This window comes from Saimiri boliviensis, chromosome 2 (genome assembly GCF_048565385.1).
Source record: "Saimiri boliviensis isolate mSaiBol1 chromosome 2, mSaiBol1.pri, whole genome shotgun sequence".
Taxonomy (NCBI): Eukaryota; Metazoa; Chordata; class Mammalia; order Primates; family Cebidae; genus Saimiri; species Saimiri boliviensis.
The window spans coordinates 114,565,074-114,585,849 of record NC_133450.1 but is presented as its reverse complement, the minus strand read 5'-3'; the positions used below and the strand labels follow the sequence as shown (position 1 = coordinate 114,585,849).

General features: G+C 41.1%; 1 protein-coding gene across 1 annotated transcript in view; it reads right to left on the bottom strand.

Moving 5' to 3' along the window:
* The window catches only part of LOC141582248 (fibrous sheath-interacting protein 1-like), a 33,584-nt gene extending 15,287 nt beyond the window's left edge, over positions 1-18,297 (bottom strand). The window contains exons 1-3 of the mRNA XM_074389941.1: positions 18,194-18,297; positions 17,943-18,105; positions 3,348-3,858 (exon numbers count right to left, since the gene is read on the bottom strand). Coding sequence (XP_074246042.1) covers positions 3,348-3,858; positions 17,943-18,105; positions 18,194-18,297 — 778 coding nt within the window. The remainder of the gene's footprint in view (positions 1-3,347; positions 3,859-17,942; positions 18,106-18,193) is intronic.
* Between the last annotated feature and the right edge of the window lie 2,479 nt (positions 18,298-20,776).

Below are 20,776 nucleotides of genomic sequence, written 5' to 3'. Positions count from 1 at the left end.
GAACAAAGAGACAATCTATGAAGTGGGAGAAAATATTTTTAAACAGCATATCTGATAAGGGGTAAATATCCAAAACACATAAGGAACTCAAACAACTCAATAGCCAGAAAAAAAAAAATTAAAAATAGGCAAAATACCTGAACCAACATTTTCCAAAACAAAACATAAAAATGGCCAACAGGTTCATGAAAAAATAGTTGGCATCACTAATCATTAAGAAAATGTAAATTAAAACCAAAATGAGATGCTACCTCATATCTGTTAGAACAGCTATTATCAAAAGATGAAAGCAGCCAGGTGTGGTGGTTCATGCCTGTAATCCCAGCACTTTGGGAGGCCGAGGCAGGTGGATCATTTGAGGTCAGGAGTTCGAGACCAGCTTGGCCAACATGGTGAGATCCTATCTCCACTAAAAACACAAAAATTAGCCAGATGTGATGGCATGTGCCTGTAATCCCAGCTACTTCGGAGGCTGAAGTAGGAGAATCAGTTGAACCTGAGAGGTGGAGGTTGCAGTGAGCCAAAGTCATGCCACTGCACACTGCACTCCAGCCTGGGTGACAGGAAAAGACTTCGACTCAAAAACAAAAACAAAAAAAGATGAAAGATAAGTTCTGTCAAGGCTGTGGACAAAAGGAACCCTGGAACTGATAGCAGAAATGGAGTAAGTACAGCCATGATGGAAAACTGTTGGAGGTTCCTCAAACAAACTAAAAGTAGAACTATCATATGATCTAGTAATTCCACTGCTGGGTACATGTCCAAAGGAATTGAAATTAATATGTCAGAGATATCTGCATTTATCTGTATTTCCATATTCACTGCAGCATTACTCACAATAGCCAAGATATGGAATCAACCTAAGTGTCCAGGAATGGATGAATGGATAAAGAAAATGTGGTATATACAAAATATGGAATAATATTTACCCCTACAAAAAAAAGAGAACCAGCTCGGCCGTAGAGACCCCCATCCAGGTGGCGCTGAAGGAACTGAGAAGCAGACACCCAGATAGAACAGCGAAGCAGGACTATCTGGGGCCAACAGCCTTCCCAGCTGAGAGCCTCAGGAGCTGACAGCATTCGGTCTGAGTGCATCAAGCAGACCCTGACCCACTCATTTATTCTCTCTGAACAGGTGATGATTATTAACAAACAGATGCTTGGCATTTTCTCATAACACAAGAATATATCAGGTAGGCAGCTGGTGCCTGCTTACTTCTGATCACAGACAACTAAAAAGTATTCTTCACGAGCGAGCCACGGGGGCAGGGCCAGATATCCGGCGCTTAAAGAATTGTTTTAACTGGTGTATGATATTTATATATTGTCCTGCCACTTTAGAGTACCCCAAGTAGTTTTCTACTTGGAGGGAGGGGCAGCTAGGTTTACCTTGCCATCTTTTTTTCTTAGCAAACACTATATTCTATAATACACTCAGCATTTCTTAACAGGAAGAATAAATTTTGAGATGAATTGCACAGCAGGGAGCCTATAGTCATTAATCATATATTGTATGTTTCAAAATAACTACAAGAATAAATTTCAAAAAAAAGTGAGGTAACAGATATGTAAATCACCTTACCACAAAAAAATGGTGAGGTGATAGCTATGTAAATTAGCTTGATTTACTTATCTCACATTGTATACATACATCAAATCATCACACTCTACCCACAATGTACACAATTATGATGCCAATTTTAAAAATATTAATGTAAGAAATCACAGCTTGTGAAATTTCGCATAAGAAACAAAAAATCCAAATCTTTATATAGAATGTGTGATTTACATAATTCTTAAGCAACATTACCTGCTTTCATTGGCAAAGTCAAGAATGTGAACCCTATTTTCAGTATTTTATTCTAAAACTGGTTATACAGTTAAAGTATTTATTAAACAGGCACTTGGCTTAAGACAGCACTTAAAACATCATGGAAAATGTAGCAATGAGTTGCAAGATAGAATCTCTGCTTTAAAAATGTTACACAGTTTTAAGGAAGAGAAGGTGTGTATGTGATCCTACAGAAAACCAAAGTGCTTGGACATTAACAGAAGAAAGAAAAGTTTTAACAGAGGGCACGAGGGAAGGCTACAATCAGAGATAATAAGGCTGGAATCACAACCATTGAAGGGGTACCTGAACATTTCTGGGAAGAAGACATCCTGAACAACAGCAAAGGCTAGGAAATCACTGGAAATCCTTAGACCAGCTATACACTGAATAACATTTAGGTGACTAATTAGAGATTGATTAGGAAAAGAATTTCAGGTAAGGCCATGGAGACACTGAACAGCAAATTAAAGAATTCTGACTTTGATCAATAGGCAGTGGAGAGCCATAAAAGGTTTCTGAGCTGGGAAGTATGGTTATCAAAGCTGTGCTTTAAGGAAATTAGTTAAGTGGCTGTCAACAATGGCAGGAGGAGGAGAGAGACTTAAGACAAGGAAGTCTGAAAGAAGGGTCATGACCGTTGGTCCCGCTGAAGTTGTAGGAAGAGAAAGGAAGGGATGGGCAGGAGAGACCCCGTAGGAATAGAACAAACAACACCTGAACACTGGAAGTAGGAAGCAAGAAAGAAGGATGATTCAATGATGACTCAAATTTTGAGCTTGTGTGATTGAGGAAATGGAAGTCAAGACAGAAATCTGACTCGGTTCAGAGTTAATGGATTATAGATTTAATAAGAAATAGATTACTAGATAGAAATTTAATAGCCAATCTATTTTAGAGTAATCTACGTAAGAGGTAAAAGTTGAATCTATTTAAACAGATTCACCAATTGTAACACAGATTTCTAACATAAATAATTGAATGTTTGTTTGTGTCAAAAACTAGTTGTAGTTGTATCCTGTACCATTGCAAGATGCAACCCTAGATCATGATGAAATACCTGAACATCGCAGTAGGTTGGGCAAGGACGTCTGCACATAGAAACTAATATAACCGCAATGAGTTATGGTGTTTTACATGTGAAATTGATTCCTTAGGACAAATTTTCATCACTAACGTTTGAAAATACCAGAGTATGAAGTTGAAATACCAAGCAAATCTATTCAAATTATTTCTCTCCATTCAACCTGATTTCTTTTCCTGTGAAACCAACATTATTAACTGGATGACAGAATTAATTACCATCAAGAATAACATATTTCATAAGAGTACTAACCTCAACCTTGATTTCATAAGAACATGGGTAAATATATTTTATGTCTCCATGCTCTTATTGACGCTATCTGTGACTTACAAATATGCCTTCTTATCCTACTCTAATTTAAACCATGATACCTTTATATTGAGGTGCTTTCAAGAATTATTTACCAAAACACTGGTTCGCCAAGCCTCACCTGTTTCTGTTTTCTCTGAAGGACTGAGTTTCAGATGTTGGTCTTCTAATGAAAGGCTCACACTGATACCATACAGTGGGTCATCCAAGAAAGAGGGCCTTTTCAGTCTCCCAATGCCAAGAGTCTTCGACATAAAATAGTCTTTTGTGTCATTAACAATGTTATCCTCAGAAAACTGAAGGCATTTCATATTCTCTGCTTCAGTGATGAGAGCTTCTGACATGTGATGTCCAGTCAAGGCTTTAGTGAGATAGTAGCCTTTAGAAGCTTCACATTCTGCACTCGCAAGCAAATTTGCATCTTCTTCCTCAGTTTTCTGGATCTTTGTTTCTGATTCATTTAGTAATGTAGAGATGATGGATCTGGAAAGCTGGGGAAACACAGGTGTTACATCTTCAATGTCTTTATTTTCTCTTTCTGAAGAAAGTTTAACGATGGATTTTTGTTTAACTATGCATTCATCCAGAAGACACCTTAACTGTTCTTCAGAGAGACATGATGTGGACTCTAACTGATGACACAAAACGAAAAGTTTACATAATCAGTTGACTGAGTAAACACATTTATTTTTGGTAAGCATCCAGTAATACAATATAAATGCAAGTAGCTCCTTACACAACACATACAAATAGAAAAATAATTCATTGTAAAGTATCCAGAATTGTAAGGGAAATGTCATAATCCTGCAAAAATATTTGGCTGGTGTTTCTCTGACCCCACCCATCCCTCAGCATGAACTCTACCACCACCCAATTCCTTAACTGAAAAATAAAATAGGCATACAAGGCAAACTACCCCTACCCTTGGGGATTCAGCATTCCCATGTCTGTCTACAAGTCTCAGTGGACAATACTGCTGAAGACAGAAGAGGAAGGGTGATGCATCCTGAGATGTGTCGTTGCTTCAAAGCTACAGGTCTAGGCAGAGGCCAGGGGCATTCCAGAGACCATGGTGCATTTGGGGAGAATGATTTGATCATACATTTTTAATCTCTGCTTGTAAAGGTTACCAGGGCTGAGTGTTTCAACCAAGACCTTAAATATTTAAAAGCATTTTTTTTCTTCCAGCAATATTCTCAGGAAATAAATAAAAATAAATCAGATAAAAGTAGAGAGCCATGTTCTACAAGACTTCAGCTGAATAGCACAACATTTGAGTTACAACAATCTTGAAAAGGAATGATATTAAAATATAGCAAAACACACTGGAAAAAAAATGTATACTTCCCAAAAAAATCACTGTCTTCCATAGTTTACATGTGGATTTTCTAAGAAAAGACTATTCCTCCTTTATAGGGAGATGAATTATCTGAGAACAAGAAGTTCCCATAAGAAAACTTAATCATGAATTTCAATGACTTTAAGTTCTACTTCAGCAAAGTAAAATAACACTATTGGCCTACTCTGAAAGTACACAGTAAAAAATAACTAAATATTCTATATATATAAACTGCTGAAAAAAAAAGTTATTATTGGTACTAGTATAGTTAATTCTCCACTGTTATGTAAAGCTTCTAATGCAACTAATAAATACTAGTATGTAAAACTATTTTTGTGCCATGTTTTAATTTTTTTTAAGTACATTTAACTTATCTATATTAAAACTAGTTTTTACACTAGCAAGTGTCACTAGGAATATAAGAAATTGTCTGGGAATATACTCTTAGTAATTATTTGGAATTCAAAATTCAGATGACTGACCCTAAGGTTAATATACATGTCAAGAAACAGGATTTGAATTATATATTAGCAAATTCTACTTTTAGTCACTAGGCATTTCAAGCATCCAGATATAGTACTTTATCCATAATCAGGAACATTCTCTTCATGCTACTATGTAAACCTAGTTAAGCAGAAAATGAAGGAAGTCCTGCTATGATATTAGATACCAAAAACACACTTTCAAAATTTGCTTATGTAAAATTGCTTATAATGTATAGAGAATTCCCTAAGATTTAGAAAGAGCCCATAGAGTGTCATCCTCACCAAACATCCTCATCAAAGCCTTATTATTATGAAATCATCAGACACTAGAAAAAAAATCAGTCTATAATGGAGCAGGAGGAGGTCTCTAGGGAAAAGGGCAGGAGGGAGGATTAGTAGATTATCCAATATGCTTGACCATTTCTAAAAGTAATATTGATATGATAGATGTTTGGCATTCTGATGATACATTTCTCTAAATACACAGAAAATGAAGCAAAAGGAGTATCAAAGCAATTAAGAACTCTGAGGGAAAAAAAAAGTTATACAAAAAGAGGAAACAGATCCAAGATGGCGAAATAGGAACAGCTCTGGAATGCAGTTCCCAGCAAGAACGCAGAGGGTGAGAGATCACCGCATTTCCAAACCAGTTTTTACTGCCCACAGACCAGGAGATTCCCAGGTAGAAAAGCAACACAAGTCTCCAGCACTGGCACAGTGGGTCTCCACACAAAAATTCACACAAATCTGGGCAGACATTTCAACTGGCTCCCAGAACATGTGGGAGACAGAGTCACCAATCAACTGAAAAAAAAGGGGCTGAAACAGAGAGCCAGGTGATCTGGCTTGGCAGATCCTACCCCAACAAAGACCAGCAATCTGAAATACTCTGGATTGAGAGTTTCACAGCAAGCACAGCTGGACCCAGGATGGTACAGCTCTGTTGGGGGAAGGGCAGTCATTACCAAGGCAGTCCACCACTACCGAGGCAGTCCACTATTACTGAGGCAGTCCACCATTACTGAAGCAATCTGCCATTACTGAGGCAGTCTGCCATAACTGAGGCACCACAATGACAGAGGCAGTTCTAACTATACCTCTACAAACAAAACCACAAGAAAGTTCACACAGCAGCTAGGCAAAGCTCACAGCAACTCAGCAACACCTCTGCTGACAGACTGTGACTAGGCTACCTCCTCGCTGGGCAGGGCATCTCTGAAAAAAGACAGCAGCACATCAGGAACTTATAAATAAATCCCCACCTTCCCAGGACAGAGCACCTGGGGAAAAAAGGCAGCTATGAGTTCTGCTTCATCAGACTTAAATGTACCTGCCCAGCACCTCTGAACAGAATAATGGAGCTCACAGCTCAGCACTTGAGCTCTTATAAGGGACAGACTGTCTCCTCAAGCAGCTCCCTGACCCCTGTATATCCAAAGAGACCCCTCATAAAAGAGAGCTCAGGCTGACATCTGGAGGGTATCCTTCCAGGATGAAGATAACAGAAAAAGAAACTGACAGCAACCATTACTGTTCTGCAGTGGACACAGGTGATCCCCAGGCAAGCAGAGTCTGGAGTGGACCTCCAGCAGTCCTACAGTAGAGGGTCCCGACTGTTAGAAGGAAAACTAAAAAACAGAAAGAAATGATTTCATCAACATCAAAAAGGACGTCCACTCAGAGACCCCATCCAAAAGTCAACTACAAAAACCCCAGGTAGACAAATCCACAAAGATGGGAAGAAACCAGCCCAAAAAGGATGACTTAACACTTCACTGTCAATATTAGACAGATTAACAAGACAGAAAATTAACAAGGATATCCAGGACTTGAACTCAGATCTGGACCAAGCACACCTAACAGACATCTACAGACTCTCCACCCCAAATCCACAAAATATACATTCTTCTCAGCACCACGTGGCACCTACTCTAAAACTGACCACATAATTGGAAATAAATCACTCCTCAGCAAATGCAAAAGAATGGAAATCAAAACAAACAGTCTCTCAAACTACAGTGCAATCAAATTAGAACTCAGAATTAAGAAACTAACTCAGAACAAACAACTTCATGGAAACAAAACAACTGGCTCTTGAATGTTGACTAGATAAATGATGAAAAGAAGGCAAAAATAAAGATGTTCTTTGAAACCAACAAGAACAAAAAAAACAACATATCAGATTCTCTGGGACACATTTAAAGCAGTGTCTAGAGGAAAATTTATACCAATCAATGCCCACATGAGAAGCAAGGAAAGATCTAAAATCTACACCCTAGCATCAAAATTGAAAGAGCTAGAGGAGCAAGATTTAAAATACTCAAACCCTAGCAGAAGACGAGAAATAACTAAAATCAGAGCAGAACTTAAGGAGACAGAGACACAAAAAACCTTTCAAAAAATCAATAAACCCAGAAGCCGCTTTTTTGAAAAGATCAACAAAATATACAGACCACTAGCCAGATTAATAAAAAAGAAAAGAGAGAAGAATCAAATAGATGCAATAAAAAACGATAAAGAGGATATCACCACAGATTCCACAGAAATACAAACTACCATCAGAGATTACTACAAACAACTCCATGCACATAAAACAGTAAAGCTGGAAGAAATAGATAGATTCCTGGACACTTGCACCCTCCCATGCCTAAACCAGGAGGAAGTTGAAACCCTGATTAGACCAATAACAAGGGTTGAAGTTGAGGCAACAAATCATAGCCTACTGACCAAAAAAAGCCCAGGTCCAAACGGGTTCACGGCCAAATTCTACCAGACATACAAAGAGGGGCTGGTACCAATCCTTCTGAAACTATTCCAAACAATCCAAAAAGAGGGAATCCTTCCCAAATCATTTTATGAGACCAACAACATCCTGATACCCAAACCTGGCAGAGACTCAACAAGAAAAGAAAACTTTAGGCCAATATCCATGATGAACATAGATGAAAAAATCTTCAATAAAATACTGGCAAACTGATTGCAACAGCACATCAAAAAGCTTATCCATCACAATCAAGTAGGCTTCATCCTGGAGATGCAAGGCTGGTTCAACATACGCAAGTCTATAAACATAATCCACCACATAAACAGAACCAAAGACAAAAATCACATAATTATCTCAGTAGATGCAGAGGAGGTATTTGACAAAATTCAACAGCCCTTTATGCTAAAAACCCTCAATAAACTAGATATTGATGGCATCTCAAAATAATAAAAGCTATTTATGACAAACCCACAGCCAATATCGTACTGAATGGGCAAAAACTGGAAGCATTCCCTTTGAAATCTGGCACTAGACAAAGATGTCCTCTCTCACCACTCCTATTCAATATAGTACTGGAAGTTCTAGCCAGAGCAATCAGGCAAGAAAAAAAAAATAAAGGGTATTCAAATAGGAAAGGAGGAAGTCAAATTGTCTCTATTTGCAGATGACATTATTATTATTGTATATTTAGAAGACCCCAGTGTCTCAGCCCAAAATCTCCTGAACCTAATAAGCAACTTCAGCAAAGTCTCAGGATACAAAATCAATGTGCAGAAATCACAAGCATTCCTATACACCAATAACTGACTTAAAGAGAGCCAAATCAAGAATGAACTGCCATTACAATTGCTACAAAAAGAATAAAATACCTAAGAATACAACTAATAAAGGAAGTAAAGGATCTCTTCAAGAAAAACTACAAACCACTGCTCAATGAAATAAGAGAAGACACAAGCAGATGGAAAAACATTCCACGCTCATGGTTAGGAAGAATCAATATTGTAAAAATGGCCATACTGCCCAAAGCAATTTATAAATTCAATGCTATCCCCAGCAAGCTACCTATGACCCTCTTCACAGAACTGGAAAAAAACACCTTAAACTTCATATGGAACCAATAGAGAGCCCGCATAGCCAAGACAATACTACGCAAAAAGAACAACGCTGGAGGCATCACATTACTTGACTTCAAACTATACTACAAGGCCACAGTAATCAAAACAGCATGGTACTGGTACCAAAACAGAGATATAGACCACTGGAACAGAACAGAAGCCTTGGAGGCAATGCCACACATCTACAACCATCTGATCTTTGACAAACAAGATAAAAACAAGCAATGGGAAACAGATTCTCTGTTTAATAAATGGTGTTGGGAAAACTGGCTAGCCATGTGCAGAAAGCTGAAACTGGACACCTTCCTGACACCTTACACTAAAATTAACTCCAGATGGATTAAAGATGTAAACATAAGACCTAACACCATAAAAACCCTAGAAGAAAACCTAGGCAAAACCATTCAGGACATAGGCATAGGCAAGGACTTCATGACTAAAACACCAAAAGCATTGGCAACAAAAGCCAAAATAGACAAATGAGATCTAATTAAGGTCCAGACCTTCTGCACAGCAAAAGAAACAATCATTAGAGTGAACCGGCAACCAACAGAATGGGAAAAAATATTTGCAATCTACCCATCTGACAAAGGGCTAATATCCAGAATCTATAAAGAACTAAAACAGATTTACAAGAAAGAAACAAACTCATTCAAAAATGGGCGAAGAATATGAACATACACTTTTCAAAAGAAGATATATATGTGGCCAACAAACATGAAAAAATGCTCATCATCACTGGTCATTAGAGAAATGCAAATCAAAACCACTTTGAGATACCATCTCACATCAGTTAGAATGGTGATCATTTTTAAAATCTGGAGACAACATACGCTAGAGAGGATGTGGAGAAACAGAAACACTTTTACACTGTTAGTGGTAGTGTAGATTAGTTCAACCATTGTGGAAGATAGTGTGACGATTCCTCGAGGACCTAGAAATAGAAATTCCATTTGATCCTGCAATCCCATTACTGGGCATATATCCAAAGGATTATAAATCATTCTGTTATAAAGATACATGCACACGTATGTTCATTGCGGCACTCTTTATAATAACAAAGACCTGGAACCAACCCTAATGCCCATCAATGACAGACTGGACAAGGAAAAGGTGGCACATATATACCAGGGAATACTACGGAGCCATAAAAAACAATGAGTTCATGTCCTTTGTAGGGACATGGATGAATCTGGAAACTATCATTCTCAGCAAACTGCCACAAGAACACAAAAACAAACATTGCATGTTCTCACTCATAGGCAGATGTTGAACAATGAGAACACATGGACACAGGGAGGGAAGCATCACACACTGGGGTCTCTTGTGGGGGATCAAGGGAGGGACAGTGCGGGGCATGGAGTTGGGGAGGGATAACATAGGAAGAAATGCCAGATATAGGTGACAGGGGGATGGACGCAGCAAACCACATTGCCATGTATGTACCTATGCAATAATCCTGCATGTTCTGCACATGTACCCCAGAACCTAAAGTGCAACAAAATATATATGAAAAATAAAAAAAAATTTTTTTAAGTTTTTTTAAAGTTATACAAAAAGAAAGGAAAACCACTGCATTCAGATATATACACAGAAAACTAAGAAAAAGAAACTAAGATAATTATTAAGTCTTGAACAAACAAAAAGTTACACGATAAAGGATGCCATAGGCTAATAATTGCTTCCGCTGCGAAAAGCATTTACATAGTCAATGATAATTTAAATACTGATGATTGAGATAAGCAATAATTGTGACAACTATGTTGGGGAAATGTGAAGAGAAACAAGGGATGTTTGGACTTTATTAGTTAAATTTTTGCCTACCATTACAGAAACCCAATATATAATGTCTAAAACTGATCAATTAAGAAAGTAAGTTATTAATAAATAATATAGAGGTAAAATTAGGGAAAACATATAAAAGATTTAAAAGGAGTTAACTCTGGAGAAAATATCAAGAGGTTGGGAAGGCTGAGGCAAGGGACTGCTGTTTTTATTTAAAAGATTTTAACACAATTTCTTTATTACTGTAACAAAAATTAAAATTAATTTAAAATAAAATATTTTTTAAAAATATTTTTTTTTTAGACAGAGTCTTGCTCTGTCGCCCAGACTAGAGTGCAGTGGCATGATTGTGGCTCACTCCAACCTCTGCTTCCCGCGTTCAAGCAAGTCTCATGTCTCAGACCCCCCATAGCTGGGATTATAGGTGCCTGCCACCACACCTGACTAATATATATATATATATATATATATACACTGACTAATATATATATATATATTTTGTATTATTAGTGGACACAGGATTTTACCATGTTGGCCAGCTGGTCTTGAACTCCTGGCTTCAAGTGATCCACCCACCTTGGTCTCCCAAAGTGCTAAGATTACAGGTGTGAGCCACCATGCCCAGCTCAAACTTTTTAACAAAAATGCACTTAGAAATAAAATTTAAAATATTTAAATGAAATTCCCAAGTGACTGTATGTTTGGACATCATAAGTAGACTCAGGTTTCATGGAGCCAGAAATTTACGTAATCTTACAGCAAGAGAAGGGCATATCTTTTTAAAAAAGGAAAAGAAATACAAAATTAGGTACAAAAGTGAGTTTCTTTTCTTTTAGAAAGTGAAAAAGATCACAACAAATTACTGGAGTCTGGGAGGGTTGAGTCCATCTCTTACAGTACCTCTTTAGGTCACTGACCAGAGATTCTTACAGAAACGTTTGCTGGTTGCAACCTGGCTTCCTCTTCCCACCCTAAAGCTCCTATAAGAGAGAGACCCTAAAGCTGAAACTTCACCGGCTTCATGGTAAATTGCTTCTGGGTACTATGAGATAAAACATTACACATTTCAGTTTGTGTGTATACAGAAATAAGCTGGACTATAATTACCCTGATTGTCATGGGAAAAGCATCTGGATAGGAAAGAAAACACAGAAGACTAGAACCTGAGCTTCCATCCAAGCTGTGCTGCCTTGAGCATGTCACCTGAGTTCCCAGGGGCCCATCACCTTTTTCTGTAAAATGAAGAACTGAAGAAGATAATCTCTACATTAAACTCTAACTCTAAAACTGCTTTTTATGAATGACTACTCTATAAATGAACATAAATTTAAAAATAAACTTTTCTACTGACTTTACAGTGTAACCTGGGTAGAGTTATGAAAACAAAATAATAGCAAAAAGAGAACTTTAATTTCTTTAGCTCCTTCACAATATCAATCCTGAACTCTCATAAAATAACTAAAAATTCTCTGGCCTCAAAATAGAAGTAAAAGCAAACCAAATACATTAAGCCCTCAAATCAATTTAATGATAGCACTTCTGGTTGGCAATACAGATCGGAAACTTCAACACAACCCTCTCCCTCATCTTTTGATTCCCAGCAGAGTCCTGCCCGCAGTCAAGGCTCAGTATATGACTATCAGGAGAATTGAATGAGTTAGGGTGCTTAAAGCATTTTTAAGGTACTATATTAATATATTTACAAATACTGAACTGAACTAAACTAGGGCTCCATCACAAACATTCCTAGCTACCCTCAATAGTTAAGGAACCATCTAACCCCAGCCTCTCTCCAGATTGCTCTTGAAAATTCTGAACTAATAGTAAGCACCATAACTGATCCACTCGCTGTGCAGGCACCATCAAGTAACCATCTGTTCAAGCATTCCCCTCAAAGTATTCATCTTTCGTGCCAGCTCTAATTTCCCAATATTCCATAAACAAGTTATTATTCATGCTATTCCTATCCTTCATAAAACTCAGCATAGTGCATCTCAGTGCTCGTTTTTCCAGGCCAGAACCCAATCTCTTTTCACTCTGTATATGAAAGCCCCTCTCTTCCCACCTTATTTTAGCAGCTCTTTTATGAATCTTCTTTCTTGTTTCAGCCCAAATACACACATTTCATAGTAAAAGGGCATATGTATTGGATTTTTCATCAGGAGAAGAATAGAATACACTTGCGGTGTTAGTTCTGCTGCATCTTGCTGGTCGGGCTGGCACACCAGGTGATATCTTACAGAATAACAATAATAGGTAGCAGTCATAAAGCAGACTAGACTCTGCTCTAGGCATATTACATGTATGGATTCCTTTAATCCCTTCAATAAACCTACGAGGTAGATACTATTGTTATTTCCATTTTGTAGATGAAGAAATTGAGGCACCAAGAAATTAAGTGACCTCTCCAAGGTCATATAGCTTCTAAATGGTGGACTTGAAATTCGAATCCAGGTGGTCTGGGTCCAGAGCCTAAGTGTCTAGCCACGTGGCTACACTGCTGCCTGCTGTAAATCAGCTCTCCCGCTACCACCCTGTCCTTTTCCCAACTGCCATTCATTTTTCTGTCCCTTCTATCAGATACAGAAACTCTCCCTGCAGAACATCTTACTTAGCTTGTGACTTTATTACTCAAATTAGTTTAGTGTTTTTTTGCAAATGTACACAGTGCCCTCTCTCTGAGCTCAAAAAAAAAACAAACAAAAAAAAAAAAAAAAAAAACAGTCACAACGCCATTCCCAGGATGCCCACTGTTTACACTTCTCCACCCAGATAAATGCCAGTTTGGTGTAGAAGCTAAATTTGATGAGGAATGCAACCTGTAATTGCTGGAGATGGAACGCAGACTGTGGATTACCTCACTTTCATCCCTGCCCCACCTCCTATGCTATATATCCGGAGTTTCTCCATCCATAAAAATCTCCAGTTAATTGGGCAATGGATTTGTTGACAAAGCAATCAAGACTATGTGCCTGGTACAGATAATCAAAAAGTCTACCCATTATAAACCAGCAGAAGCAATCTTGTCCTTTGATGTAAGCTTATTTCAGGTGTTTTTATTTTCCCCAAACAGAGTTCCTAGAGACCCACCCCATAAAACCAACACCATTATCACAAGTGAGAAAAGGGTGGAAACCTAGAATGTTCTAAATGATTAACAAGGAGAATATGGACGTGAACGGATTTTAATGACACCTAGTCCTACCTCAAAATAAGCAACTAAAAAACATTCCACCCTTTGCTTAATGATGAAAATATAAGTTTATAGCTCTCTGTTGAAACCACTTCTGGCAACACCTCAGTAGTTTATTTTAGTCAAGATTTTTTGGCTATAAGAAACAGAAACCCTCATGTCAAAAACAGGAGGTGGTAGGATTGATTGCTGTAAGATCAAAGAAGTCACTTCATGGATACCAACAAGCAGGAAATACAGTACAGACTGGCCTTTTGGAGTCTAGAGCTGAGAGGCCACCAGGAACCAAAGTCATGTGCTCCATCTGTCTTTCTGGGTCCATGTCATGTCTTAACTCACTGTCTGCCTGATGTTTCCTCCTCTCTGCAAACCAGCTTTCTCCACTTATTAATGGCTTCTGCTTTCTCACGCCCTCTGCTTGCCTGTATAGCATTAACTGACTCTCTAAGAGTGTCACACCACCAACAACTGACTACATCCTTTAGCTCTCTATATCCTTTTGCTCAAAATTTCAAGCACGATAACCTGGTTGGTCACTGGCCAGGTTGATGGACTGCCTGTGTCAGGTTCAAGCGTCCACCACTGGTCCAATCATCTGAACTGAGGGTCACATGGGAGAAACACAACCATCCAAGCCCATGGTTTTGGCAGGGCTGTGGCTAAGGTGATTTCTCAACCAAGAAGGCATCAACAGAGCAGGGATCCCAAAATAAATCTATTATATTTTTGAACTATAATCACTATGAAGTAAGTAACCATCAGAAGTAACCTGCCACTTAATGAAGTTCTACATTCGACTGAAGGATTAATGATCTAAGTGTTTCCAAACTTCACCAATCTCATTAAATCTGGGTACTCACTGAAGAGTTATTTGAGATACAAATGCAGAACCAGTTGTCAGAAAATATTTACTTTTGCATAGAAAAATAAAGGCACTCTAGTTAGGCTACAGAACAGCACTGTCGAGTCCAAATGCTCCCAAGAGGCTCACATCACCTGCTATGGCTCTCTTGGATTAAGTAAATCTAAAAATCATGGGGAGAAAATAATTGGTGTTCATTTTGATGTCCACGTCAGTGGCACTGAGGATTCATAGGACAGAAGGGCTTATTCTTCCTTCCTCTCCCAGCTCCTTCCCTCCGTATTCTATTCTCCCACCTTCCTCTCTTACATGGAGGCTACCCCAATTATATAAAGGCAAGTCCAGCAGGTAGACAGCTCTTAGGAGGCCATACCAAGGACAATGGGTCCTGGGGGCCAGGAACAATCTGGCGTATTTTTAACCAGAATAGTCAGAGGCCGTCTGGCCAGAAGAGAATCTGAACTCTAGTCAAAAAGGAAGCAAAGATCGTTGCCAGAGAAACTATGTAAACCACCATCAAGAGTGAGGGTTGAGGCAAGGCTGTAAACAGGAAAGTGAGTCAGCCCCCAGGTCAGCAGCCAGGAGGCTCAGTGGATAGAATAATACTGAGTGTGAAGTAGGTCAAGGCAAGCGGCTCTGAAGTGAGGTCATGAACGTTGTGGTAGTGTGGGAAGCCCTTTTTATGTGGGGCCTGGTGTGTCAAAGTCGCCGTGCAGAATCAGACACCACCCATGCCAAGGCTACCTATCTCCCCCAAATGGCTAGGTGAGGCAGGGCTTGCCTCGTGCGTTTGCCTGGTGAGAGGCTGCTGTGGCCCTGGGCATTCTGTGATGGCTCGTGTCCTGTTGCCCAGGTGCCGAGGCTGGCACCATGGCTTCAAGGATCCAGGCTTTCTGTTTCTATGTACCAGAATGAGAGAGGCAGGCTGCCAGCAGGAGAGATGAGCATGGATCGAGGGAGCTGGAAGCAGGAGGTAGAATTCTCAGGTCCCACCATTTGAAAAAGAGCTAGAAACTTGGCTTGCTGGGGACAGAAAGAGAAGAGTGTGGAGGTGGTCGGCAGGAGAGCCACACTGTGCTTTCTAACAGGGTGACTGGTGAAAAGGGACTCTTACGTTTTCATTTTGTGGAACAATTACCATTTGAGGATTGCCAACAGTAGCTATTTTCTAGCAGTAGAGACAGCAAGTCCACTTGGATCAGATGCCCTTTGTTCTGAGCAAGTCGCCGGAATGGCCCTGTTATCACATGTCTATCACTTCTTTTCCTGAAACAAGGCTGGGGCCCAGCTCTACAGCTGGAGGGGGCTGCCATCCCTGCCCCGAACTCCCAGCTAAAAAAGCCTGGCCAGGAGATGAGGTGCACAGATTTGCATAAAGAGTCTAAAAAAGGAGCCACAACTGAGTAGTTCTCAAGGCCACAGTGAACTGGAGCCTCCTCCACCCCCTCCCCCAGGGAAGTAGATCCAGTCTGTTACTTTAGAGCAGCCAACTCCCTCTGCTTGGCAAGATGGTTCATTATTGGTTATTATTATTTATGAACATCAGTTGCATGGGTGAAGGCCTTCTGTACTCTCAGTTTGATGATGCCTATTTTTACTATGTAGAGATAAGTTGGGTCAAGGAAGGTTGCAATGGGGTCAGAAGTCAAGAAGGCCATTAGCTATTGAAATACCTTAACCTTCAATGGATCCAGATTAAGCCGCACCCTCTAGTAGGAAGTCAGCTGATAGATGAGTCACATTGGAGAAATTTGGTATAAATGAAACCTAAGGAACTTATGTATGCCCACCAGAGTCTCTAGAACTTTAAATACTTTACTTGATCGTCTAAACTTCACAACTGAAGAGAAGGTATCCTCAGAACTGTGTCAGGGATCTTCAGCATGTTTCTTCTGTGCTGGGCTGGCCTGTGGTCTACAAAGGATCTTCCCAAACAGGGGCTCATTCAAGGCCAGGTCAGGGGAGTGTATTCAACGCCCTCTACCTTGTACTGGTGCTGAAACTAGGTGGAGATGGTATGGCCTGGAAAGTAGTACCTGGCCTTGCACGGCCCGCCCATAGGCTAGTGATACGGTTTCACTCTGTGTCCCCACCCAAATCTTATCTTAAATTGTAATCCTCACAGGCTTGTGATAGTGAGAAAGTTCTCACAAGAGCTGATGGTTTTAAAAGTGCCAGTTTCCCCCATGTGCTCTCTCTCCTGCTGCCAGGTAAGATGTGCCTTGCTTCCCCTCTGCCTTCCACCAGGATCCTAAGTTTCCTAAGGCCTCCCCACCAGCCATTAGGAACTGTGAGCCAATTAAACGTCTTTTGTTTAGAAATCACCCAATCTCAGGTAGTGTCTTCACAGCAGTGTGAAAATGGATGAATACAGTCAGACAAAGCCCCAGGTTCTGACTACCAGTACTTCTGCTTTCCAGACACATGGGCTCTTGGTACACGATCAGTGCCATGATAACCAGCAGCTCCTCTGCCTCTTACTGTGAGAAGCATCTCACTAGTGTAGCTATCTGGACCCTGCCCCCCTCACCCCAGTCAGAGAGAGCACTCAGCTAGGCCCCACCCATATAAAAGAGACCTCTCAAAAAGATGCTCTACCCCGGGAACTGGAAAAGAAAACTGACTATTTCCTTACATTGCCAAGAAGTTCCCCAGCAGCATAAACAAGTCAAAGGGCCCACCGTCATTAAACTGCGCCAACATGACTAGATTGAGTTTATCCATCACCCGTATCTGTGCACTTGCCTGCTGCTGAGCTGAGCAGAGCTAACACGGCCCGTGCTGCTCTCACAGGTGTAGACCTGGATATCACTTCTGATGCCACTGCCACGGCCCCTCAAGTCATCGTGGGCACATCATGCCCTTCCTGGCTCCTTCCCAGGATTTCTTCTCCATTGCTGATGAGGTGTGAATCGCTAATAAGGTATGGGATGATCAGCTGGCCACTTCCAGGCTTGTGCAAACCAGAAATGCAAGAGAATTAATGCCTCTGGGGGCAGACTTTGACCAAGGGGAGAGGGGAGGTAGTGAAGGAGTTAATTTCCCCCCAGAAGGAATCCCTGAAATGCAATCACCCGCATGGCATCTCTCTGAATACATCCCACAAGATCAAACAATCAGCTGTACTTGCCAGCAAGCAGTAGTCGGGTCAATGACACAGCTCTTCTATTTACTGTCCCTTTCTTTGCTTCCCTTCTCTTGCTCCCCACTTCTGCTTCTCTGCTGATGCTTTCACTAATGAAGCGGCAGCATGTACACTTTTGCCTCAGGCCCTGCTGCTCCACACTAAGACACTTACAATAACCAACAGCTTCCAAGTCGCGGCTGAGCAGGGTTCTGAAGGGGGCAACTTGAACCAGAGTGGGCCTGGAAGCACAGGGTCAGCAGCTCCAAACAGCCTCTGCAGACCGTCAACAAGGCTCACACGGTGGTGCTGGCTGGGTGCAGGTACTGCAGGGTTATGGCCAGCAACGTCAAGGCCAGAGGAGACAGGAAGCAACGTGATGCTTCAGGATCCTTGGGGCTCATGGCTCTTGGCTTAATAGCTGGTTTCTACTGGCATAGCTGGGATCAGAGCAGCAGAGTACTGTCCAAGGGGGCAGAGACAAAGGAGAAAATCCTTTGGAGGCCTAGGATTTGCCCAGGGTAGCCAGAGGCAGCACTGCTAGAGGGAGAATATGAATTGGAGCCAGTGGAGAAAGCCAAGGTCGTGGCTTAGGTTGGGGTGTCGAGATAAACAGAAAGAAGGACAAGCATGAGGTATAAAAGAGGTCACAGCACGTTGTTCCGTGCCAAGGCATGTCCACTGCAAAGACAGACGAGGCCTGCTTTCATTCTGGGTGGGCAGAGGGTAAGACCAGGCCGGGGGCTGAAAGGAGTGAAGCAGGAGAAGACTCTAAAGTCCACTGAGGAATCAAGCTGAGGTGCGAGGTGAGCCATGCACACATGTGACATTCCTTCACATCCTAAATATGTCTCCAGCACCCTATCTTTAGGGTATTTTCCCGTGGCATTTTATACTCCATTTTGGAAAGCCTCTCAAGCTAAGTGTTCCTTAAACTTGCACACTATCTCTCTGAAAGCAATAGAAAGCCCTGGAGGGAGAGGAAATATCCTTACCAACAGCATCGAGTAGCAGGAGGAGGTTGACGTTTCTAAGCTCAAATTCCAGCTCTCTCACTCCCCAGCTGTTCGGTATCGGGCAAATTACTTAACCTTTCAGAGTCTCAGATTTCCAGTCAATAGAGGAGAAATACTAACAACTAGCTGACTCCAAACAACTAGTTGTAAGGAATACTAACAAGAAATACACGTGTGAAGCTGCAAGGACCATGCCTGATGCAGATGAGGTAGGAGTTCGATCAATGCTGGAACATCAGTAGCAAATCTCAGCTTCCATCTGGAATCTGGCAGCAGCAGCAGCAGCCAGTTGGCCTCTCCCGGAAGCTGGACACTGAAGCCTGTACTTTCCAAGTTCAACTGGCCCCTACTTTTGAAGATCTCTCTCAGATACCAGGAATGGAGCTTCCTGGACGATCTCAAACTAACAATTCACCATGAGCATGCTGTCATGAGTACTCTTATAGATTCATGGGGCTGGGGAAGGGGTGCCACAGAGGCCATGAGATGCTGGGAAAGAGCACACAAGAGGGAAAGGGGTGGCATGTGATCCTCTATCAACACCCTTGGAAGGTTTATACTTCAAGTCTGACACTATTAAGTCTTCAGCATCTGAACGTACTGTATGTAGTAGCCACCAAGTAACCAGAAAGGGCCTGGTTTCTAGATACTTTTACATTTGCTTACAATAATCCCTGTCAGGGCACCAGGTGAGTCTTGTAAAGCGCAGGGCTGAAGTTAAGTCAGGTTCATCCGTGCTCCACGCACACAGGCACGTGCCCTATTAGTCAGCTTTTCTCCTGTTCGGAAGGCTGCCCCTCAGCCCTCTCCACCTGTGCACGCCCTCCTAAGGAAGCAAACTCTATTTCAAACGTTCACGTTTCCAATTGCCCTCACATCAAATCCTGAGGTGTGTTTCCTCGCTACCGTCCCTGAGTCTAAGCAATCTAGGTCAATGTACAACTCTCTGAAGGAAGAAACTCACATTTTATAGCAGCCTCACTGCATCAGAGTGACTTAACCTGAAGAGGTGATTCCAAGAATGGAATCTAAGCCCCATAGCTGGATGGTAGACAGATATTTGAAAGATACCACTTTTAGCACCCTCAAATCAGGCTGCACGGGGCAGAGTCAGGCCTAGTCTAGTTCTACAAATGGTCAGTCCTGTCAAATTTCACTGGCTCTGCTTTTCCTCTTGGGTGTAAATCTCGTGCCATACTGTTAATTCCACATTTAACTTGTTAATCACAGAGAGCTTTTTCTGGTCACAAATGGGTGACCTGTAGCATTTCCCAGGGTTGACAAGTGCTCCTGAAGCTCTGCCCTGTCTAGACACGTATCTGAAATATCTAATTATCCTGTACATTCTGCAGAGCACACAAAGCCCCACGTCATTACATAAACATGAAGCTCCATATTAATATATCTGCTCAGTGAACTGTCCTTTTACATTTGCCAATCTGAACGTGAAATCATGCTACTGCTGAGAATAAGGATAATATATTGTGAAGAAGTTCCAAGTAGTGCTATGATCCAAATTATGAAAGTTAAATTATCTAGAGAACAAACCAAAAAAACTGTGTAGTGAACTGGATCCAAATTCAGAAGAATCTAAATAGCCTGATGCATATTCCCTCTTAAATGGTGCATTTAAATAGTTTCCCAGTCGGACGCGGTGGCTCACGCCTGTAATCCCAGCACTTTGGGAGGCTGAGGTGGGTGGATCACGAGGTCAAGAGATCGAGACCATCCTGGTCAACATGGTGAAACCCCGTCTCTACCAAAAATACAAAAAAAATTAGCTGGGCATGGTGGCGCGTTTCTGTAATCCCAGCTACTCAGGGGGCTGAGGCAGGAGAATTGCCTGAACCCAGAAGGTGGAGGTTGC